The following is a 26,183-nucleotide window of genomic DNA, read 5'->3' on the forward strand; positions in this document are numbered from 1 at the left end:
TGAATTTTAGGCATGCTGTCTTTGAAGAGTTAGAGGGATGAAATGGAAAATTGATTAGAGAGTCACTTGGTGCAGTGATGTGATTCTAGGAGTTACTTAGTCAAAATTAGCATATCGGATGATGGTATTGTAGTGAAAGAGTGCTAAAGATCTGAAGGTTAAGATGGAAATCTGGGTAATACCCACATTTAAAAGAGAGTTAAGTAAATCCCTGGTGAGCAAAATGAAGTGGCTAGGGATATTAGAGTAGAACCAAGAGACTGTTGGCACTGATTCTAAAAACAATAGTTTTTAAAAACTCTGGAAAGACTAAAGAAGGGAAAACTTCTTGGAGGAGGAATTATAAATGAAAAGACTTTAAGATTCAAGAGATGCCCTGAGATATAACTGTGATAAAGTTCATATACGTTGAGGCTCTGTTTTATCCCTAACACCTCCTTTCCAAAGAGATTTAAGGTAGATAAACACCTTTAATGTATTTTGAGTTTGCTAGATTACAGAAACTTTCTCAAAGAAGATATCTGAATGGCCAAAAGGCACATGAAAAAATGCTCTTCATCACTAATCATCAGGGAGATGCAGATCAAAATAAAAATGAGATATCATCTTATACCACAAAGACTGGCCCACATCCAAAAGAACAAAAGCAACCGGTGTCGGCATGAATATGGGGAGAAAGGGATTCTCCTTCACTGTTGGTGGGAATGCTGACTGGTTCAGCCCTTTTGGAAAACAGTATGCACAATTCTCAAAAAATTGGAAATTGAACTCCCATTTGACCCAGCTATAACACTTTTGGGAATATATCCTAGAGAGGCAAAAACGTATAGTAGAAATGACATCTGCACTTGTATGTTTATTGCTGCACTTTTACAATAGCCAAAATCTGGAAAAACCCAAGTGCTCAAGATCAGATGACTGGTTAAAGTAACTTTGGTACATCTACACAATGGAATACTATGCAGCTATTAGAAAAGATGAAGTAATCAAATTTGCATATCAATGGATCAACATGGAAAGTATCATATTAAGTGAAATGAGTCAGAAAGAGAGGGAGAGATAGAAAGATTGCACTCATCTGTGGAATATAAAGTAACAGAATGGAAGACTAACACCCAAGAATAGTAGAGATAAGGATCAGGAGGTCTACTCCATGGCTAGGAAGCGGGCCTCAAATGCTGGGGGAAAAGGCAGCTAAGATAAAGAAGGGAACACCAAGTAAAGGGTATTTGGAGGATCAACTCGGGTTGAGAGATGTGAGCTATAGACTATAGATTGATCACAATGGCCACTCAATACCTTTAATGCAAACTACAACACCCAAAAGGAAAGAAAGAACAAAAGGGAATGTCCTGCCATAGAGGCGGGATGGGGGTGGTGAGAGGGATACTGGGATCATTGGTGATGGAGAATGGGTGCTGGTAGAGGAATGGGTACTTGATAATTGTATGACTGAAACGTAAGCACAAAAGTTTGTAAGTATGTAACTGTACCCCATGGTGATTCACTAATAAAAACTTTTTAAAAATTAAAAAGCAATTAAAAATGTCATGGGATACTCTTCTGTGAACTAGTTCAGCACAGAGGTGCAACTAGGAGCTGGATATTACTGGGCTTATAGCTAATTAGACTACAAGTCACCAAGAATGCCATCCCTTGAAACATATGGTTATTTAAAGAAGAAAGAACATGATGACTAAATAGGATTGGAAATATTATTTTGCATGTTACTGTTTAGTAAGGTTGGGAACAATGTAATCAATGGCATCCAGACTCTGAGAAAGGTATGTTTATTAAGGTAGAAAAATTTAACCATTCCTTTGTGTGTGGCGGGGGGGGGGGGGCAGGGGGGCGGTACACTCTGTGATGTTTGAGGCTACTCTGAGCTCGGTGCTTGGGGTTTGCTCCAGAACACACTCAGAGCCCTAATCAATTCCTTGAGCTCAGAAGACTGTTATTCATATGCACACTTGATACATACTAAATCACTTCAGGTTCTTTATCTCTACTATTGTTTTACTCTATATCTCTTTCCCTTATATTGTACATTGCTTTTCAATAAAACAAACTATAATCCTCTACCTTATTCTTCAACAATTTTAAGCAAATTATCATTTATTTATATTGGAATATACATACATGTTCTTCTTTTAGTTCACTGGTAAGATCTGTTACATCTTCTACATTATGTCAGGTTGATCTTCCAATAACTGAACCTCTTCCTTTCTTCCACACACTTTGGTGGCCATCCTATGACCACAAACTGAAGACTAATGCTCCCTAAACAAGGACTTCAGTCTGTGACTTTCAGGCATGACCTAACCTCTTTATAAGAAGGAAGACTCCTCTCCAATGATAGAAAATCACTGTTGTTTAATGAACAAAAACCTCTAGATACTTTTAGCTGCTGTCCCTGCTTTTGTCTCTTTTTTTCTGGAATACTCTTCTATCCCTTCATTAACTTCTGATCATCTGTCATTTCACCTAAGCATTTGTTATTCACCTAGCCTTATTTGAATCTATTCCATCATTCCCCACATAAAGTAATTGATTCTTCAATAAATTTTCACTTGTACCTATATACACTAAAATCTTAGGTTTTTCCATAGTAAATTGAAAGTATTCCATGTGTGGTAATATCTCACTAGGTTTTTTATCCCTTTGATGTTAAAAATGAAAGGAGTTTTAGGTTGAGGGCCCTAATTTTGTTAAAATTGATGTTTGAACAGAATTAGTGTTTACCCAAATTTTGCTGAAGATTATAGCAGTGATGAAACACAGGAAAAATTTGTTTGGAAAGCAAAGATTTATTCTATCAGAAGCCATCTCTTAAACTTCATATACTTGAAATTCGTTTTCGGGGCAAAGTTTTGACATTTTCTCTGCATGTATATGCAAATGCATGTGTGTGAATATCCTTGCTTTTCTGCCAGGTAGTGGTATTGCCACTAGAACTGGGGCTGGTGGTTGTGGCATTACTGTGTGTCGAATCCAGTGAAACATGACTCATGGCAAGGTTGTCTGCACTGTGGGAAGAGTAGGTGTAAATCATCTTGAGAAAGGCAGATTTTGTATTAGTTTCTTGCTTACAGAGAATAACATAGCACTTGGGGAAGAATGTGCAGCAAAGGATTCCATAATTAGATATTAAGATAACAATTATCTCTACAGCTGGTAAATATTTACCGAAAGTAGTAGCATAGACAGGGATAAATGTAATCCATGCTATGAAGTAAATGAGCATGCCAAAGGTTATGAATTTGGCTTCATTGTAATTTTCAGGCAGTTTCCTGCCTTTGAAGGCAAATATAAAGCAAATGAGAGCCAGGATAGCAATATAGCCTAGCATGATAGCAAATGCAAGCAGGGATCCTTCTTCACATTCCAGGATAATTACTCTGGGAAAGGAGACATTCTCCTCCACAACAGGAGCTGCAAAGATTAGCCAGAGAGTGCAAATGACAATCTGGATACCTGTGCAGGTGCAGATAATAGGGACTGGTTTATAGAGGAGCTTTAGAAAATTCTGCAGTTTTGGATCAAAGCTAAAAGCTAGCAAAATTTTCAGGGACTTCATCAAAATGCAGGAGATGCAGAGGGTAAAACTAATGCCAAATAGTGTCTGTCTGGTTTTGCATGTGAAGTCTTGGGGCTCTCCAATGAAAAAGACTGTGCTGGCAAAGTTAAGGAAATGACAGAGGAGGATGACATAACAGACCTTCAACCCCCCAGATGATTTCACCACAGGTGTGTTCAGGTTTCTTGTAAATATTATGCCAATGACAAGAACAAATATGATTCCGAGGAGGGAGAGGGCCAGGAGCAGGACAGCCAAGGAATCATTCCAGTTGAGATACTCCACTTCCTTTTCAAAGCACAGTGTGCTCTTTATAGGGGCCCAGTGAGTTTCATTGTTGCATAAGAAGCAGTGATCCATATCTAAAAGACAGAGGAGATTCAGTTACATTGCAAATATTTAAACCATGAGGTTGTCCACAATGAGCCTCCTCTAACTGTGATAGCTTTTCCATAAAAGTCATGACTAGACAGTGGGAATAGGTCATTGTCACGTGGGTTATTTATTAAAGTGGAACATGTGTCGATCCCAAAGGAGGTGAGAAAGTGTATAGGCGAAAAAAGATAGGGAAAGAGGAAAAAGAAAAAGAAAAAAACCCATTGCGCATCAGTCTTTAATAAGGCTAGATGTTCGCTCTATATTAACTTTCCGTTATTTGAGGCAATTCAAAAATTCAAATAAGAAAAGGGGCTTTGAAATAAAATCAATCTCAAGTCTCCTTCTTACTCATATGTTTCCTATAATTTTCAACAAACCAGCTGAACTTTCTGAGACTGCTTACAAATATAATTTAAAATATTATTTTTTTTTGTTTTGGGGGGCATCCTTGCCAATGCCTGGAGGTTACTCTTGGTTCTGTGCTCAGGGATAAGTCCTAGAGATGCTCAGGGTACCATACACAGTGCCAGGGATAAAACCAGAGTTGCTGCATGCAAAGCAAGAACCTTACCCACTGTACTATCTCTTTGGCTCTCCAAATCCTTTATTTTCAAAAGGATGACTCATTAGATTACTGCTTTCAGTGAAAATATATTTTAATCAATAAAAGTGGCCTTTGTGGAACATTGCCCATAACAGACACTATATGTGCTGTTGCTTCCATTAAGCTTTTTCTGATTAAATTCCAGTGAGATTTTATTTAGAAATTATCAGTTTATATTTATTGTGTCCCAATTACAAGTAAGGCATATCTGTGCAGGGAACACATGGACCCAAATCAGCAAAGAACTCACATTGCTTTTACAGATGTTGGAGAGAAATTGTAGCTGCAGATGAAATTATTTTTATATCACTATTATGTAGTGCTTGTGCATCTGCTGATAGAATAAAGAAAATTCCAAGATGAAATAAAATCCCATTGGAATTTAATCTATCAGGAACATGAGACTACTCTTCTCTTTATAATAATAATAATAACCCACCAGAATTCACTATATTGAAACACCCCTTCTCCTGTCTCTAGATTGTGGGGCCCCACATCTGCATGCCCTGTGCCCAGACACCACCTCTTTCGACCCACAAAAACTTCCCTTACTTCCCAAGTACTCCCAAAAGGCACCAGAGACCCCGCTGATACCTTGCCTGCTTACCGAAATACCATCTCAGAGTTACTGAAATGGAATAATAGATCACAAGTCATTTAAATAAAGAATCAAATCTGTGTATAATAATAAATTAGATAAGTACTCAGATATTTGGTAATTTAAAGATAAATTGTCAGCACCAACATAACTTTATAGAAAATGGGAAAACAAAGGAACCTGTCTACAATAGCAGACATAAACAGCCATCTAGGCAAATCTTTGAGCTCAACAAAAGTCTTGAGTCTCATCAAGGGAACCTCAAATCCATATTCCAGTCATCTGCTTTAGGGCACTCAGGTTGTTTCCATATTTTGGCTGTTGTGAACAGGGCTGCAATAAATATATAGGTACAGATGTCATTTCTACTGTGCTCTTTTACATCCTCTGGATATATTCCCAGAAGTGGTATTGCAGGGTCATACAGATGACTGGTTAAAGAAACTTTGGCACATCTACACAATGGAATACTATGCAGCTGTTAAGAAAGATGAAGTCATGAAATTTGCTTATAAATGAGTAAACATGGAGAGTATCCTGCTAAGTGAAATGAGTCAGAAAGAGAGTGACAGACATAGAATGACTGCACTCATTTGTGAAGTGTAGGGTAGCATCACATGAGGCTGACACCCAAGGACCATACATACAAGGGCCAGGGGGATTCCCCCGTAGCTGGAAGACTGCTTCATGAGCGGAGGGGAGACAGCTTCATGAGCAGAGGGGAAAAGGCAGATGGAATAGAGAAGGGATCACTAAGAAAATGCTGGCTGGAGGAACCAGTTGGTGTGTAAAAACACAAAAAAGGAAAAAGAAGGGGGCGAGGAAGGGGCGCCTCACAGCACCGGGCACAGGGCATAGTGCAGTGGTGTTGTCTCTCCCGCCACCCGTGTTCAGTAATCTCCAGCCACTTCCCCACCCCAGGGAGGTTGATGGCGATGATGAGGCAGGCGAAGGAAGGAACGGAGCCAGGCTGGTTGGTCTCAATTGCAGTTTATTCCATTCCCATATCCATTCTCCTCTGGTTTTCCTCCTGCTTCTTCCTCCCCCAGGCTACTTCATTCTCCTCCTCTGGATCTGGATCTCGATCTAGCTTCTCCAGATCTCGCTCTGGGACTAGCCCTAGGACTGGCCCTGAGACTGGCCCTGGGACTGACCCTGGAACTGGCCCCCAGCCCACTCTCACAGCCTAGTTAAATCCCACAGAATGAGGAGTTGGGGCTTACACATAGATGTGGTCACCATCAATAGGGGGTAAAGTTCTTTCCCTTAGGGGATGCTTCTTCTAGGACAGATTCTCTTTCAGCAGGACACCCGCCCAAGAGCGGAATCCCATGGGTGTGTTTCTCCTCTCCTTGTCCAACTAACATATAAGTATTCATATTGTTAATCATTTTGTATGGGCATAGCAAGAGATGCATTAAGCTTATAGAATTGCTCTCCTGGGGTCATCTCGATCTCAGACTACAGTGCTCAGGCCAGACTAGTCTTTCCTATCCCAAACAGGGTCCTAGTCTCATCATTGCTTTTGAATCATGACATGACATGTCCATAACCAAGCTCTTAACATATAGTTAAGCATTAGGCTCTTTGGCCAGGCCCATCTCGATGCCAGGGTAGCACATAACCCACCGCTTGCCTTGGGTCCGTCCCATCCCTCATTGGGACCCTGCTTTTGTGGGTGCTAGGAAGTAAGGGCAGCTGAGGCTTAAGTCGAGAAAGCAGATGGCCGGAAGTGAATAATATTTGAAGCCAATTAAATCCCATGTTACCAAAGCATATTAACAACTGTCTTTCTTTGTCCATACAAAAAGGATATTGCTTTAAAGTAAACTATTCAAAAGACACAAGAGAGGAGAAAAGGCAATATTAACTTACAATACAAGTTCACTGTCCTAGCAAAATCTGACCTTACAAATTAACAGAGTCTGATTAGGGGAAGAGCTGATTGACTAGTTCGGGAAGGGAACATAAAGGTGATTACCCAGGATACTGGTGGTGGGGAATGTGCACTGGTGGAGGGATGGGTGTTTGATCATTGTGAGATTGTAACCCAAACATGAAAGCCTGTAACTATCTCATGGTGATTCAATAAAATTATAGTAAAGAAAAAAAGTCTTAAGAAAAAAAATCTACATTCCAGGTAATGGTAATGGAAATAAAACAATCACTGGAAAAGAAATCCAATCAGCTCAAGGGAAAACTGATCCAGGGTATTCAAGAATCCATGTAAATGGAAATGAAGGAGTTCAAGAATACAAAGCAAGCCACAGAGACAGAATACTGCATACAGGAACTGTTTCAGCAACTCTCAGGCCAAAATTCAAGCTATCAACACCAGTGAGAATGGCACATATCAAAAACAAACAAACCAAAGAGAGAAGAGGAAAGCAGAGACAGAGACAAACATAGAGAGACAGACACAAAGACAGACACAGAGACACACACACAGAGGAGAGAGAGAGAAAGACAGAGAGAGAGAGAGACAACAATCTGTGTTGATGAGGATATGGTGACAAAGGAACTCTCATTAACTGCTGATGGGAATGTTATCTGGTTATCTGGTTCAAACCCTATGGAAAACAGTACGGAGATTTCTCAGTGAACTAAGAACCAAGTTAATATATGACTCAGCAATTCTAGCTCTGGGTATCTTCCCTCAGGACACAAAAACATTGATTTAAAAGGACATTAGCATGCCATTATGCAACTTAATAAAATAGCTAAAATATACAATCAACTTTGGTGTCCTTGATAGATGAGTGAACTATTAAGATTCATTGTGTTGTATATGTACACAATGGAATATATGTATTTCCAGGAATACATTCACTGCAACATGGATGAACCTGGAAAATATTGTGTTTAGTGAAATAAGCCAAAAGGACAAATGTAGGATGATCTCATTAATCTGTGGTATATAGAATAACTGGGTGAAGGAATGCAATGTATTAAAGGAGGGGATGCCTAGACCACTCTTGTTCCCAAAATATAGGAAGAGAAGGATAGAAAAGGAAAAAGATTCATAAGGGGAATAAGATGAGGTAGATGGAAAGTAACAGGAGCATTGGTCAAGGGCCTTGGACACATTGGTGTTAAGAGGAGGGTTATAGCTATATATCCTAACATAGCGTCAGCAATACTAAACACATAGTACCAAACTATATATAGTATGCCTGTCAAGGTGAGGAGTTGGGTGGGTGGGAGAAAACCTGGGTACACTGCTGGAGTGAAGTAGATACTGGTGGTAGGATTGGTGCTAGGACATTATATATCAAAAACTCAGCTATGAATAACTTTGTATCACATTGCTTTAATAAAATTCAAAATAAATCAAAATTCTTATTAAAAATAAAAACAGCCTATGAGAAATGTTCAGGTGTGCTATGGCACATTCTTTTTTTTTTTTTTTTTTGCTTTTTGGATCACACCCGGCAATGCACAGGGGTTACTCCTGGCTCTGCACTCAGGAATTACTCCTGGCGGTGCTCAGGGGACCATATGGGATGCTGGAAATCGAACCCTGGTCTGCCACGTGCAAGGCAAATGCCCTACCTGCTGTGCTATTGCTCCAGCCCCCTATGGCACATTCTTAAGGGCTATAATTACCTGTCTGATTGCTGTAATGATTCTCAGGACAGTTCACACAGTCATAACAGCAGATATGTTGGCTTTTGGTAGTTTTCTTCATTTGCCCAGGACTACATTCCTTGGAGCATTTTGATCGAATTTGCTACAAAGGGTACAAAATTCCCATTAAATTTCTCACAGAATGTGTCATAATTAACTTGGACCAATAATAAAGATACATTTACTTGATAACTTTTTTTCATAGAAAATAAAACTCTTTTGTCTTCTGATGTAATGAGAAAAATCTTTAAAAAATTACATTTCAGGTAGAGAAACTATTTTAGAAAGTACATATTTCTATTATATTTACATCATGGAAATTAGTGCTTTCAAATATTCCCTAGCAGAAGAAAAAATGTATAGTGATGAAACTGAAAATGTAAATGATTAGAATTTCCAATCGTGTGCAAGAGTTGAGCTACATAAATAATAATAAATAATTAGATTCTTACATTTTATTCTAAAAGGTTATTTAAAATATTTGTGTGTATGTGTGTTTATGTAGGTGTGTGACGTGTTCTACTGGGATTGAACTCAGACCTCACATATGAAAGCATACTCTCTGCTGCTGTGCCACACCCTTGTTCTACACACAGGTTTTTAATCATGAAGTCCAAGGATTATTTTCAATCGAGTCTTAAAAAAACAAAATAATATAAGGGAGTTATATATTATAGAAGGTAGAGTATTTGCCTGGAACACGGCCGATCCCCATTCAATCCCTGGAACCATGTTTGGTCTGGTCTAACATTGGCTAATTTACAGTCTATCTCTGGGATAGGGCACAGGTATGGTATCAGACTCTGGAGTTCTCTTCTGATGATTTCAGTTTTGTTATAGAAAACAGTCACTGTCACCCCATTGCTCATTGATTTGTTTCAGTGGGCACCAGTAATATCTCTCATTATGAGACTTATTGTTACTGTTTTTGGCATATCCAATATGCCACGGGTAGCTTGCCAGGCTCTGCGGTGCGGGCTCGATACTCTCAGTAGCATGCCGGGCTCTCTGAGAGGGGAGGAGGAATTAAACACGGGTCGGCCGCATGAAAGGCGAATGCCTTACCATTGTGCTATCGCTCCAGCCCATAGAAAACAGTATTAACTGAAATGAGGATACAGAAGATGTGTTGAGATTAGGGAGTATAATATAGCGATCAGAAAGATAGTTAAGTTAGCAATCTAGGGCCATAGCTTCGTTGAGAGCCTCATGATAAGCCCAATAGAAGTTATATATAATGAATTCAAAGAGAAATTAGCCAGAAAGGTGTTTCTTACCCCCAAGTTCAATTTCTAGGAATACTTTAATCATACAGAGAAGAATGGACTGTAACAAGGACTATGCTTTGTGGGATCAGATTGGTAGTAGAGGGACAAGAGAGTCAAGGCTGTCTCAAGGGAATGACACAAAGTTTACTATAGAATTTATAGGGTAAGATCCTGCTGGAATGAGTGACTTCTGCAGTTGAGACACCAATTGATTCAAATCAAAGCAGTCTATGACAAAATTACCTTAAGAGTCTTGAACTCATATTTTGTTTCTTGGTTTGCAATGATGAAGACATCATTCTTCAGGTCATATTGTGCCATTTTGGTAATTGTGATATGGCCATCAATCTCTTTCCAGAGAACAACATCATACCCAGTGTTCATATCCCCATGGGCGTCAAAATGAAAAGAACTCCCTCCATCAGTGAATGTCACATTTTTCAGCACTTCAAGTAACTATAAAAATTACAGAACAAACTCTAATAAAAATATGGCTAAGTGTATCCATTATCCCAATTATAGCATTGCTTACCAGGAATATCATTTTCAAACTAGAAGCATGATATTTTGGATCAGTAGATAGGCTAACTTGAAAAGTTAACCACCAACAACAATTTGAGAATTCTAGCCTCAGCTCTGCATAAGTATTGCTATGTGGGTTTGAGAAAGATACTGAAGTTTTATGGAAGTAGCTCTTGTAGTATATAAAATTATGCTTGTAAGTAAACATAAATATTTATAAACATTTATTATCTTAACTGTTTAAATGTTTATTAGTTGAATCTATCAACTAATAATGCCATCTGGCGTTCATATGTTAATTGGTTATGCTCAAATCTGTGATATTCTTTTACTCTATATCAACACAGTGTAGTAAACTGAATGACTGCCATCTTCTTCTATCTCCATTAATAATGGAATTAAGTCTCCCTTACAGAGTGAAGGGATTTATGTGAAGATATACATCCTAATTATTAGTATGGGTCATGTCTGTTACATCTAACAACATGTTGTTTCAGAATCTTCTCACAACATTTTTATGACTAGAGTATGAAAAGCTAGGAAGTTCATTCTTGCCTCCTAGAGTTATAGTAAGCCCAGGTTTTTAGCCTGGTCTGGTGGGTAACCCAACCTAGTGTTGCCATATTTCTGATCTCTAATATGAGGACTGAGGACTCATACAGCTACAGATTGGTGACAGTTCAGTAATAGCAGCTTGCTTATGGAGCATATATTCTAAGCTGCATTCCTACCAAAGAAGTTCAGTACTGGAAATAAGTTAGGTGATAGCAAATATCCACCATCAAATCCACAGAGTTCATTACTGATTTTATGGGACATAGGGATTATATCTAATGACTGATTCTGCTTGAGTGGTTGACTACATAGTAAAGTGACTCCTTAATTTAATTCTTCATTCAATTCATAAAATAAAATTTTAATCCAAAACCAGCGAGAAATAATGTGTCTAACTAGTCATTTTGTGCAGTGATAACTTCTATTAGCATTGTTATGACTGTATGACTGGAAATGTATTAAACTATGCTACAGTGACAGAATAGTGGACCAGGAAAGAGAAAAGCAAGTTTGCAGTTTTGGCTATGGCATTAATTTGGTATGTGATCATGGCTAAGTAAACATCATCTCAAGACACATTGGGCCAATTTATTAACTAAATCTATGATGTTCTGTGTTTTATGTCAGATATAGAGCCTTGTAATGAAACATAAATTATTCTACTTTGATACAATTTATTTTATTTTATTTTTTCTGTTGATCTTTTATGAAAAAGTTTCTTTTCTCCAATATTTTAATCAACATAGTATAAGAAAATAAGTTATATTTTAAAATAAATTATCTATGACAGTCATGGGAATGATAGAATTTCACATTAGCACAATTTTTTGTGTATTGATTTTATTATATGTATTGATTTTACTATATGTCCCTCAGAATATCTTATTTTTAATTAATTAAAAGTGATTAGTATTAACCATTAAATACTAATTAATTTTCTTTCATTTTCATAGTTGCTTGAGAATACTAATTCATTTGATTTACCTTACCTTGTTAAAGAAGGAAAAGCTTCCCAGTAACTTGTTAAAATTTTATCTATGAGAATTATACTCAAAGGCAAATAGAAACAGGGCCTGGAGGGACTGGTCCTTGGTAAGAAACTTGCCACAGGATAGGGGAGAGTGTAGTTAGGACAGAGAAGGGACAACTATGACAATAATAGTTGGAAATGATCACTCTTAACAAGAGCTGGGTGCTGAAAGGAAATAAAGTGATATGCATGATTCAGTAATAGTTTTGCAAACCACAGTTCCTAAAAGGAAAAAAGAGGGAAAAAGAGAGAAAAGAAAAGTGTTTTCTATAGAGACAGGCTATGGGTGGAGGATAGGTAGAGGGAAACTGGGGGCATTGGTGGCAGGAAATGTACACTGGTTAAGGAATGGGTGTTGGAATATTGTACGAAACTGAAACTGAATCTCAATCTGAAATTGAAACTTAGTCATGAACAACTTTGTAACTGTGTATCTCATTGTGATTAAATTTAAAGAAAAGTCAACATTAAAGAAAAAAATTATCATCAGGATTGTGATGACTGATTTAACAATATTTGTTTGAAGAAGACAGTAGGCAGTCCTAGGGTGACTGCCAAGAATTGCAGATAGAAGCTATGGGATTATTAATCCCTGGAAACATGATGAATAGCAAGAGTCAGAAGAATCAGAATGGAGTTGTATTTGTAGTACAGCTTAGGTTTTTTTCCTCATTTATAATGTATAATAAGGTTTATTATATATGCATAATCTATTTTCTGATGCATAATCTATTGATTTAGGCAGAGAGTCTTTTGCCCGCACTTTTGGCTGTCTTCCCCGGGGCCCCTCAGAGGGGATGGGCTCCAGCTTCCCTCCCTTCCCCAAGCAGAACTCCCGGCGGCCAAAGACCACCGGAACCTAGCCACAGCCATGCTCTAGGCCCCTCTGCACATGTTCAGACAAGCCTCACACATGAAGGAACCCACAGAGGAATCTAGGTGTGCATAATCCCATTAACAGCCAACATTCAGAGACTTAAAAGCGAGCTCCCAGAAGCATGTGGCCACTTTGAGGCTGGGTGATATTTTATAACCTACTTCTCTCTCTGGGAGAAACTAGCAAGCTACTGAGAGTTTCCTGCCCACATGGGAGAGCCTTGCAAACTTCCCATGGTGTATCCATATGCCAAAACCAGTAACAAGCTGGATCTCAATCCCCTGACCCTGAAAGAGGCTCCAATGCAGCATCGCTGGGAAGGCCAAGTAGAGAGAGACTTCTAAAATCTCAGGGATAGGACGAATGGAGAGGTTACTGAGACAGCTCAAGCAATTCGACAATCAATGGGATTTTGTGATTCGTGATTCATAAATCTATTTTCAAGAATGTTAAAAGATAGATAATTCATAGAAGCTTGAAAAAATCTTAAGATCAGAATTAAATTTATAAACTCAAGAAAAATAGCACTACAATAGAGAATAAATAATTCAGAGTAGGAAGTGAAGGAAAAAATAAGACTATAGCTTTCATAGAATTTCACATTAAAATTGTCTACTTACAATTTTATATAATTGAGATAAGTAACTAATATATAATTCTAAGTAATATAATTAAGAGAAGTAAATAACTGATATCTAACTAATAAAGATTGCAAATTAAGACAAGGAAGAAAATGATATAGGAAATTTTCTTTTATGTATGAGTTAGTACCTCCCATGGTTGAAAAGCACTGAGGCTTTGACAATCTCGAACTTGACATAGATCCCGAATGGCATGACCAAGGGCAAACACTGCAAGCTGAATATTGTGAACAAGTCCTGGCTCTGTGTAGTCCCACAGGAAGTCTTTTCTCAGAGAGATAATCCTTTCTACATCCTTGTTGGTCTTGTTGGTCATGGTCTCCTGGGAATTGTTGGAAATGCATTGACTGAGATCACTGTCCTTGACATGTGCACAGACAGCCAACAGTGTGACATATTCACTTAAGACCTTGTTATTATCACTGGGAAACATATGAAGATTTTGAATAAAGGAATGGAATGAGGACATATTCCCTCTTCTGAAGGTAAATCCCACAACTTTGCCAATCTTTGTAACGTTGGGAATAGTGGTAACTTTGGTGGAAGTTGACCAATTATCACTTGCAATCCATATCTTATTTATATTTCTTTCAATGGCTTTATTGAAGAGGTTGAAAACATGAAATTGCCTCAGAAATACCACAATGACATTGACCTGGGTTTCTGTCATGATTTTCTCAAGAGTCTGGTTGATCCTGACTTCAATGGTATTGTCTGAGAGAAAGGCAGGAAGAACTTCTTTGAATGCTATGCACACATTATTTGCTGCAGTTTGAATTGTAAAAGCATTGAGTGCCGATCGTCCATAGTCATCATCCATGGTTATGACACCAATCCAGTTCCATCCAGATTTTTGAATCAGATGGGCCATTGCTTTGGTTTGATAGAAGTCACTGGGCACAGTTCGTAAAAATGAAGGAAAGCGAATTTTGTCACTTAGAATTTCTGCAGTTGATTCATAACTCACCTGGAAATTAACAGAACCTTTTAGTTATGGTATTGATAAACTCTTGGTGGAAAATTCCACGATCCCGTCCATCTTTTTAACTGAAAAATTACTAAAATCATAACATTGAGAATATGCTTAATATTTTGAGTTAGCGGTGTCCAACATTTATATTTATTTATTTATTTATTTATTTATTTATTTATTTATTTATTTTGCTTTTTGGGTCACACCTGGCATGGCACAGGGGTTACTCCTGGCTCATGCACTCAGGAATCACTCCTGGCGGTGCTCAGGGGACCATATGAGATGCTGGGAATCGAACCCGGGTCGGCCGAGTGCAAGGCAAATGCCCTAACTGCTGTGCTATCACATACCCGCTGTGCTATCAAGTATCCAACATTTTTTTTTGCTTTTTTTGGGGGGGGTCACACCTGGAGATGCACAGGGGTTACTCCTGGCTCTGCACTCAGGAATTACCCCTGGCCGTGCTCAGGGGACCATATGGGATGCTGGGATTTGAACCTGGGTTGGCCGCGTGCAAGGCAAACGCCTACCCGCTGTGCTATCTCTCCAGCCCCAACATTAAAATGTCCAACATTTTAATATTGTAAATTATAGGCCCTCTGATTGTCACGTTTTATCTTCTGTCCACATAAGCATTTGGAGATAAATAGTATGCAAATAATTTGATCTAATGTACAACTTTGGTCGCTTAAATAAATAATATAGCCAAATAATCATCTGATTCAGGGTTATCAAACTTTTAATGTAAAGAAACAGATATTAAATATTTTAAGTTTTATTAGTCACATATGATCTTCTCATACTTTTTAAAAAAATTATAAATTTTAAATTAGCACTGTAGCACTGTCATCCCATTGTTCATCGATTTGCTCAAGCGGGCATCAGTAACATCTCCATTGTGAGACTTGTTACTGTTTTTGGTATATCAAATATGCCACGGGTAGCTTTCCAGGTTCTGCCATGCGGGCATGATACTCTCGGTAGCTTGCCGGGCTCTCCGAGAGGGGCGGAGGAATCGAACACAGATTGGCCCTATGAAAGGCGAATGCCCTACTGCTGTGCTATCACTCCAGCCCTTTACCTTAACTTAAAAAATTTAAATACCTTTAAAATGAGGAAAATAATTTATTTGGGGGACCACACCCAGAGGTACTCAGAATTTACTTCTGGTTGTGCACTTAGGGATTATCCTTGATGGTGCTAAGGAAAATGTATGTGGTTCCAGGGATCAAACTCAGGTTGACAGCTTATAAGGCACACACCCTATCTGTTGCAATATCTCTCTGGAACAGGAAAAGAATTCTTAGTTCACAGCTCATGATATGAGAGAATTATTTGGTTCACAGATTTTATATATATGTAGATATATTATATATGTTTGTATTTATATATTAATATAATATATAATACATTATTGTATACACAATATATAATATATATTATACACAATATATAATATCTTATATATGTATAATATACATTATTTGCTTCCTGATCTAGACAAATAACATCAACATTGTATGATTTACAATGTTGTTGATTTTATCCTAGCAAGACATTGTTTTTTGTGACTCTAGTTATACAATGCTACTTGCTTGGTAATTTCTTTTAAATCAAGAACTATAATATAGTGCAGTGGGAAAAAATAGGTTTTGAGTTAAACAAATTTTTAGAAGTCTGAGTCCCACCCCTCAAAAAGTTAATTTAATATCTGTATGTATTATGAAATAACCACCACAATAAATTTATGATATTTGTCATACATTTTATAAAATTTTCTTCTGTAGTGCGAACTCTTAAGGTTTATCCCTTAGCAGCTTTTAAATTTTGTAGCATGATGTTAATTATAGTCACTATTCTATACATCCCCATGAGTTATTTATTTTACAACTGAAAATTTATAAACTTTCTCTCCACCTGATGGCCATACAGCGATTACCTGACTATAAGTCTTTTTCCTTTTTAATGTTTGGCTTCTGATCTTTCTTGAACTTTGAAAGCAATGACCTAATGAATTGCAGAGAAGTCTGATAGGAAGCTAAGTAGACTCAAAATGAAAACCAAAAGGACTTACTTTACTGAGTAAAAAGCAAGAAATTAGTGCAGGCTACAGCTCTCTAGGATCTGTTTTGGACTTTCAGAGATCCTCCCACTTATTTTCTGGTTATTGGTTCACAGTGCAGAAAATATATCCTCTGCATCCTATATTCACTGCCTTCCCCTCATATTGAGAACAAACAAAAACCTTTTTCAAGAAGCTACAAGGCCTGGACCTTCTCTCTTTCTACAGATGCATTTCTTTCTACTATATTGATTTACCCATATTAACCTTTCTGCTATTCTCTGCACATCAGCCTTGCACCTGCTCCATTTATTTTAACCTAGACACTTTCCTCCTCTACTCCATCATTTTTTGAACTTCTTATTTAAGTTTCAGGTTAACACCACCTTGCTTCTCTGAGGAGTTTTCTTCATAGAATCTGGCTGAGGTCACTTTTGAAAAATGGCAGTTGAAGTCGTCAGAGGTTTATGTTTTATAAAATCAGAGTAAAAACTCTTATAAGCTCAGCTGGACAAAATTGAAGGGTAATCAGACCTCTGTGATTTTTTTTCACTCTGATATCTGTAATCGATTATAACCTTTCTTTGAAAAAAAATGTTAGCATGAAAGCAACTCTGTAGCAAGTTCCCCTGGTTGTCTCAATTCTTTTATAATAAGGAATGTGATCAAAAATGCATGGATGAGAACAAAACGTACCTGAGGTATAAGCTGTAAGTTCAGTATTCTGGAGACAGCCACGGTTATTTCCGAGTAGCCAGCACCTATGACAGCCTTAACCCTTGGGATGTAGCTGGAAGAGTCGCACTTAGATTCCATGGTTTCTCTGGAGCAGTTGAACTTGGAGAGAAACCTCAGAGCAGCTGCCGTTGCCACTGTGACTTCTGAGCAAGTGTCATAGATTTCGTACCCTAGTTTCACTCCCGACAATAGTGTTGAATTATTGACCATCTCAATGCTGTGTATCATGGCAAGAGTTTGAAGAAAAATTGATATTTCAAAGCTGTTGAGAAAGATATTTTTTTAAATAAAAACAACAAAATATACCCTTAGCTGAGCAGATAGCATTTGAATTTACCTATTTCTCTGTCTTGTAATAGAAGCTTTCTGAGTCAGCTGCACATCTTATTTTGCTGTTTTATTTTGTTTTCTTTTTGTAACTACACTCAGAGTGTTCAGGGACTACTTCTTTCTCAGTAGTTTCTGCTCAGTGGCAGCTCCAGAGGAGTTTGGAGATCCAGTGGTGCTGGGGATTAAACCTGGGTCTCTAGCATGTCAACCATGCGCACTGGCCCAAAGTTTACCTCTTGGTATTCTAAATTTTATTTAATAATAATTTTCCATGGAAACCTTTCCAGGAAGCATATAAGAATGCAATTTCTCAAACGGAATTTATATAACAGGATTATATCTTTTCTTCATGAATTTTAGGACCACTTATGAATACTCAATATTCTATAATAGTATTCTATAATACTCAAGTATTCTATAATATGAAGATGTATCTTATTATTTTTTTGGTAGTTAGATGTCAACAGCTTATTATTGTCCTCATATCTGCATCTTATTAATTTAGATTTGAGTTGTGGGCCCTAGCTGGTGGCACTCAGGGCTTACTCTTAACTCTGCATAGGGATTGAAGGGCCATAGGTGGTTGCTGGGGGATGTAACTCCATTAGCTACATGCAAGGCAAGCATCCTAGCAATGGGATGACTCTTCAGATCCCAAGTATCTGTCTTTTATATTTATAGCTTCTTTTTAGCTTTTATCATTTCTCATTTTAAATCGGGCTGGAGCGATAGCACAATGGGTAGGGCATTTGCCTTGCACGTGGCGGACCCTGGTTCGATTCTTCCACCGCTCTCGGAGAGCTTGGCACGATACCAAGAGTATCCCACCCACATGGCAGAGCCTGGCAAGATACCCGCAGCATATTCAATATGCAAAAAACAGTAACAACAAGTCTCACAATGGGACATTACTGGTGCCTGCTTGAGCAAAACAATGCACAACGGGATGACAGTGACAATGACATTTTAAATCGTGACAGAGGCATGGCTACAACCTCTTTCAGAGATTTTTTTGAATTGACTTAATATTTTGTGATTATTTCAGAGGATTGACTTGATTGCTTATTCACTATTAGGTTTATTTCATCCACTACCCCAAACCTATAAAATATCTGTGTCAGGAGACTGGAGAGATAGTACAGTAGGTTAAGGACTTGTCTTGCATACAGCTGACCTGGGTTTGATTTCTGGCACTCCGTATGTTCCCCTAAGTACCGCCAAGAGTAATAACTGAGCACAGACACTCAGGAACCCGTGAGCATCACCAGATGTGGCCCAAAGACAAAAGAAAGAAACAAAAAGTTTCAATTAATGTTAAAACACATTAAACACTCAATCTATATTTTAAAAATGAATGAATGGGTGATAATTTTGTCAGGGTTCTTATATCTAAAGTCTCATTGTAATTCACTGTTTTATGATTCATTAACTAAACAATTTTACTATAAAGTTTGGTAATCAGCATTGTTCTAAATTTAAAGAAAGAAACAGAAGAGAGAAAGGTAAAAGTAATGAGTTACATGACGATTAAAATGTGTACTGTTTTTATGGCTAGAGAGAGATAGTACAGTGTGAAGGGCATTTGCCTTGCGCATGGCAGACCTGGGTTTGCTCCCTGGCATCTCATATGGTACCCTGAGCTCACTGAGAGTGCTGACTGAGTGTAGAGCCAGGACTAATCTCTGGGCACAGCTGAGTATGACACAAAAAACTGGAAAAAGAAGAAAGTTAGTTCAGTGAAAAATTTAAATGTAACATATTTTAAAACACAAATTAGCCTTAATTTTTAAAACAAAATATATGTCATGAGTAATAGATTATAAATGCTGGTGGTAGAACTGTCATATGTTTTATTGTTGCTTTTCCCCAAGTGACTTCAGGAATTATTTTTAGTCTAAGTCCAAATAATTATATGAATGGAAAGCATGAATTGCCTCTATATTTGAAAATCAATTTTACTTGAGCTACTGATACAGCTCTAAGAAAGATCAAATGATTAGGTTTAGCTTAAAAAATATGTACTTAAATTTTATCAAAATGTTGTAGCTGATAATATTGATAAACATTTATATATCCTGATTTACACTATAATCTTGAAATCAAATTAACTGTACTATACCATGTTTACTCACCCAACACACTTCTGAATTTCAGGTCTTCTGGGGTAGTCTTTTGAAGACAGCATTTTGTCATGAATGGCAAACAAACCTCCAATCATGATATGCCCTGGAGAAGTGGCAGCCACAAAATCATCAGGGGGCTGGCAAGGCTGGGAAGTAGCGAGAATAATTACAATGCAGATCAGTATAATTGATAATGCCATGTTTCTATCTCATTTGTTCCCTTCATCTGAAGGCTTAGGAATCATTAAACTCAGCATGCCAGCAACATGAGTCAGAGTTTACCTGTAAACACCATGTAAGATATAGGACAGTGTCAAGGGCTAGACACACTCAAATTTCAGATTTTTGATGATAGTCAAAATAGTTATTCACCAATAAGGACATAATAGTAGTAACTGTAGGTAAAAGGTGAGAATTGGAAGACATATGTCTCACTGTGATTGCACTGCTTTACTCCACTGATTGGGAAAAGGCTTTGAATCATATTGGCATTTCTTCTAAAGGAGAGTGTAGAATTTTTAGGAGGCAGTACTTTGGGAAACTTCTGTTTTAGAAATGGGTAGTTTTGCCTTTTCAAAAATATCACATTCAAGGCACAAACGTACAATGGGGTTTATCAGCTGCTTCAAAAATAACTTTCTGCTTTTACTTTTACAGCAAAATTCTACTTGAAAAATGAAATTCAGTAATTTTATTTATTTATCAATTTCCATTTACATGTATTATCTCTGAGTAACTTTCATGTGCTATAGAAAAACTAAAAGCAAGATAAAATTTGGCTGACAGGACTATTCCTTTGAACAAGAAGATCTTATAGACAATTTCCATTTCTACATTTTGTTATGGATTTTATTTTTATGATTTTAGAAATAATTTCAAGCTGCTTGCTCCAGATTTCTTAGGTACCTTCACAAACATAATTTTGCAAATATCTTTTGGAATTGAACAGATAGACAGAACTTAGTTACAGGCAGCATAAATAATACTTTAAAATTTTGTAGTTTATTTAAAAAATAAGTCTTTTGCTAATATCAAATTAAGAAGTGTATACTAAGAAAGTACTTCCAAATTAAATAATTTTAATATATTCTTTGAATAATGGACATGTTTTTAGGAATTTCATAAAATAAAAGAGCATTGAGGTATTTTAATCATCATAGCCTTAAATTTCATTCACATATTTTCATATGACACTGAAGAATTACCATTTTTATCAGTATTAGAGCCCTTAGCACCCAAACCAGTTAACTTGTCTAGAACATTTAATAAATTAATTTTAGTTAGAAGATTCTTCAACTTATTAGAAACTAATTGTATTAGTCTAATAATACTAATTCATTAGTATAGGTGTGTATTGTTTTTGTTGTTTTTGTTTTTGGGTCACACTTGGCAATGCTCAGGGGTTACTCCTGGCTCTGCACTCAGGAATCACCGTTGGCGGTGCTCAGAAGACCATATGGGGTGATGGGAATCGAATCCGGGTAGTGCAGGTGTGTATGTGCAAGTAAAAAAATTCATGTTTTCTGAAATTTAGTCGTTTTGCTCTTTGATAACCACTGAAATATGATATAGTTACAAGTTTAAGGATGATTTTAATAGATATATACTTAAAAATGAGAAATTCGAATAAATTTCCAGAAAAAATATGTAATAAATTTTAAACAACTCAGACATAAATATAAGTATGGTCAACATATGACAACACTGTTCAGACCTGATATCTATTTTAAATATCAGTGACCAAAAAATATACATCAGTTTCCTCATTTCATGCTAATGAGGACTGCCATCTGTCATCTTCTGATGTTTTGGCTTTACCTTCTGTTACTATAGCTTTCCTTTCCTTTCCCCACTTCTCATTCTTACTTAATTAAACTTTAGACTGATCAGAATACCACAGAGTTGTTTCCAGCATACTATCTGCATTTAAAATCATATTTTAAAAGCAGAGTTTTCCTCGAAATGAAAGAAATCATGGAATGGGAAATAGTTTAGCAGGTTGGGCACATGTTTTGCAAACAGCAGAACCAGATTTGAACCCTGGCACTGCATGGTCCTGAGCTCTGCTGGGAGTGACACAGGAGCACAGGGTCAGAAGTAACCACTGGACACTGCCAGGTGAGTGCCTCAAATACCAACTCCCACCCCCCAATTAAAGAAATCAGCTCAAACAGTGGAATTCATAAGGAAACTTTGAACTGTGTTTCACAAGCAACCAAGAGCTGTTCTGATACCCACAGGTTAGAGTGCTTTGAAATGCAAGAAGATGACAGCACCAGTGATATGTAGGTAGATCCAATAGCACAACTTGCAGGGATAGTAAAGAGAGTTAAGAAGTGATGCCTATTCCACATTACCAGTCTCTTTCAGTTTACTTTTCAGGGCCGCACAAACAAAAATATAGATAGTTGAAACAAGCGTAAATCGATGAACAACGGGATGATATAGTGATACAGTTGAAACAAGCAAGTAGTCAAAACATGTACCACGACTCAATTTATTTCATTAACCTTAAAATTGAATGTATGTTTGTGGGCTGGAGTGATAGTACAGCGGGTAGGGTGTTTGCCTTGCATGCAGCAAACCCTGATTCAATCTCTAGCATCCCATGTGGTCCCCCTGCGCACTGCCAGGAGTAATTCCTGAATGCAGTCAGTAGTAACCCTTGAGAATCACTGAGTGTGGACCCAAACCAAAGCTAAATGAAAAACCAGTTCGTGACACATTTAATTTTAGTACAAATGTACTTTCATCTTCTCATATTTACTAGTCATTTACAAACCAATAGTAGGTACAATAGAAGCTATAAGTTAATTTAAACTCCAGTACTCACTACATATGATCAGTACCTTTGATAATCTATTACCATTATCATTTACTTGCAAAAACCCAAGTATCAAATCATGCTGCTTAAGCAGCATTGAGAGGAGGGAGGATATCATTTGTCTATAAATCATAAAGCTCAGCAAAACTTCAGCTAGAGGTAAAATTAGGTGGTAAAGTTTATTCCCCAACAAACCCAATTTAGTATCTAAGTACTTTATCCTATTTAGACAGGATTTCAAATATATTGATAAGATCAGGTGGTCCTTTACAAGGTTATAAAATAATTGAGTAAGATTTTTGTTCTCTTCTATTCCCTCCTCCTCCTCCACCCCATCAGATCTCTGTTCCTTTTCATTTTCCCATCTTGTACTAAGGATTTTTTATCACTGTGCTATTCCACATTGAATTGTCATTCATCAGCACAACACTTCTGCTTCATCATACATTATCTTCCTGTTGTACTCCTGTGTGTAATTAAAATGTTTTTTCCTAGAACTTTTAATATTTACTTTAAACATTAGCTAATTAATTTTTTAAGTGCTTATCACAGGGGAGGCAATTCTGCTTAGGGCACCTTAGGAAGTCTATGGATGAATGTGGGAGTCTGTGAATTTCTTATACGAATATGTTCACTTTTCTGGGGAATGCATTTGTTAGTTTTATGAGGTTATCAAAGGAATCTCTTATCCCAGAAAAGTTAAGAACCACTATCTAGTAGAATAAAATGGAACTATGCTTCCCAGGAAACACAGGAATGTTTTCTGAGATAGTGGTCCTGTCTTTATTGTTGCCCACTTGCAATTCAATTCACCTTCACTAATCTTCAATAGCTTCATCATTTGTTTATACCCACTATTTAACATCACCAGTAAAAAGATTGTGTGAGCAAGATATTGTTATTCATAAATCATTTCATATCCAAGTTAAACTACAGTGTAAATAATTTGATCTGTATGATCAAATTTACAAATGAAAATGAGAATTGTTTTCTAGTATGATTAAGCATAAGAAATAGACTATATATAAAATTTTTATATAAAGAACAAATAAAGCATTTATTTTCCAAAATGACTTAAGTGGTTTTATTCTTTTTCTACCAATCATATAATATGTTGTTATGGAAATAATTATTCTGTTTTAACTTGAGAGAATATGTACCAATGTGTATGCGTGTGTGTGTGTGTGTGTGTGTGTGTACTTGTATGCATGCTTACTATTCCCTGCTTTTAGGAGAGAACTTTAATAATTTAAGCTAACATTTAGGTTAGCATTTCAATTTATCATGGAATGATAATGGTAACATGTATTTCATCATCTTTTTATTTTGGGGGGTCATACCTGGTAGATCTCAGGGATACCCTCATTTGGGTACTGGGGGGTCATTCCCAGCACTGCCCTGGGAAGCATGCAGCTCCAGGGATCAAACATGTGGACCTACATGCAAAGGTGCCTCCCAACCTTTTGTGCTATGACGAAGGTCCTGTATTCATGGTCTTAACCTTCACTCTGTGGTGATACTAGAGATTCAGTTTTAAAATCTATGCCACATCAGAAATTATAAAACACTGAAGGAATATGTTTCTTAGTCTTAATTTATGTTAATGGAATCTCATATTGCAAACTATGTTTTACTCTCAGTAGAATAACAATCACTGTAGCACTGTATCACTGTCATCCCGTTCAATGATTTGCTGGAGCAGGTGCCAGTAACGTCTTAATTTGTCCCTGTCACATGCTAGTGTAGCCAAATAGCATCTACTCACTTCAGGAACATGAAGACCACGTGTTGTTACTGTTTTTGGCATTTCAAATACGTCACAAGTAGCTTGCCAGGCTCTGCTGTGTGGGGAAAAAAATAAAATAAAAATAATAAATAAAAATATTAATTAATAAAAATAACAATAAGGGAATAAATTTCAAAGTCACCTTAAATATCAAGATAAGTTATAATTAAATTTTAAAAATCTGACAAATCATACCTTTAGTGCAATTGATATATTCATTTGTTGATTAGTAAATTTCTGGGCTTTTTTTTCTTTGTTTTTTTTTTTGCTGTGTACATAGTCAACTAAATGACTTAGCTGTCTTTGCTCCATGGTAAATGAATAATTTAGAACTTATAAATAAGTTAGAGAAGCTGAAATTTGTGCCATTATATTCTCACATCTCTAATAAACATTCTGCATACAATCAGCACTTAAATTAATAATCTGTTTCTTTTTACATAGGTTTTAGCATTATACTCAAAGTTAAAGAAGTATAGAATAGAATATTTATTTCATATAGTACAATAAGATGTTTTGAGATATTTTTTCTTTGGTTAAGTTTAGATGTCACTTTCTCAGAAAACTGTCATTTTCTTCATAGCATTTATTAATATTTGTCATTCTTTTTTGTTTATTGTCCATCTCTGTTTTACCTTAAGACTCTGTAAGTATGTAAATTAGATTCATTAGTTTTTTTTAAATATGTTCCTTATTTTGTACCTAGAACATGGCAATTCAAAACTAGTTATTCTATTAATGAATGAGAACATAGGATAAAGGTGCAGTGGGTGACTATAACTTAGAGAGGTCCTTCAGAACTAGGCGATAAAACTTTAGAAGCCTGCATGATAAAGATGTAGGAAAGTGGAGGGATTTGAAAGTTGAACATTATTAAAGAGGCTCCAAGTTCCCTGGTTTCATCCAGTTTGCTTTTTCAGAATGAAGATTTGTTTGGGCAATACATGATTCCTGTTTCCTATTTATTCATCCTCTCTTGTCCACTCCTAATACAAACACCTGGCTGGTTGTGTGCCCACAGACTGCTCACTATTGACTTGTTATTATTTTCAACATACTCCACCAGGTTCACTGTTCATGTTGTGAGTACAGCATGTTTGTGTGTTAAGGGCAAATAACTTTTTTAATATCTGATACATATGCAGCTCTTAGGTTCAGTTTAGTAGCAAGGATTAGGTCAAAGTAAATAATAAATAGACAATAAACTCAGAAGTTCTGCCATATTAATACTTTGTCACTAGAAATACTGAAGGATTGTCTCAAAAGGAGAAATATTTGCCTTAATAAATTTCACATCAATAGAAGCAAAATTTAAAAGTCTATGATTTTTAATGTAGACGAGGACACCATGTAAAAAATCAAGTCTTCTCTTGAGAGCCCAGATAATCAACAGGTTTAATATCTTAAACAAAGGAGACAACTTTGTTAGACCAACTTGGTGAATTACTGCAGATCTACTGGTTTCAGATGACAAGCAATATTGAAAGTTTTTTCAAAGTTTGTAGAAAAAGATAATATTGGAAACATGTAGATAGAAGCCTCTCTAGTACAATTTAAAAAGTGTTTATTAGTCTCCAGAATCTGAAATAAGCAGTGGAGGGATGGAGGTGCGAACACGGGGTAGTGGGAGTACAGGTGGGAGTACTGTGTGCCTAAAAACCCATTGCAAA

The 26,183-nt window shown here is 36.8% G+C and overlaps 1 protein-coding gene across 3 annotated transcripts; it reads right to left on the reverse strand.

Moving 5' to 3' along the window:
• Positions 1-2,836: 2,836 nt before the first annotated feature.
• GPRC6A (G protein-coupled receptor class C group 6 member A) lies at positions 2,837-20,103 on the reverse strand. Of its 3 annotated transcripts, none has more exons than XM_012933945.2 (6): positions 19,913-20,103; positions 17,409-17,712; positions 14,333-14,644; positions 10,296-10,508; positions 8,764-8,887; positions 2,837-3,939 (listed from the first exon to the last, which is right to left on the reverse strand). In XM_012933945.2, the coding sequence occupies exons 1-6, from the start codon at positions 20,101-20,103 to the stop codon at positions 2,837-2,839; spliced, it is 2,247 nt and encodes a 748-aa protein (XP_012789399.2). The 3 variants fall into 3 exon arrangements, with proteins under 3 accessions (XP_012789399.2, XP_004614059.2, XP_012789398.2); XM_004614002.2 differs by having other exon boundaries at positions 13,808-14,644; XM_012933944.2 differs by lacking the exon at positions 10,296-10,508 and having other exon boundaries at positions 13,808-14,644.
• Between the last annotated feature and the right edge of the window lie 6,080 nt (positions 20,104-26,183).

Source organism: Sorex araneus, chromosome 4, assembly GCF_027595985.1.
Source record: "Sorex araneus isolate mSorAra2 chromosome 4, mSorAra2.pri, whole genome shotgun sequence".
Taxonomy (NCBI): domain Eukaryota; kingdom Metazoa; phylum Chordata; class Mammalia; order Eulipotyphla; family Soricidae; genus Sorex; species Sorex araneus.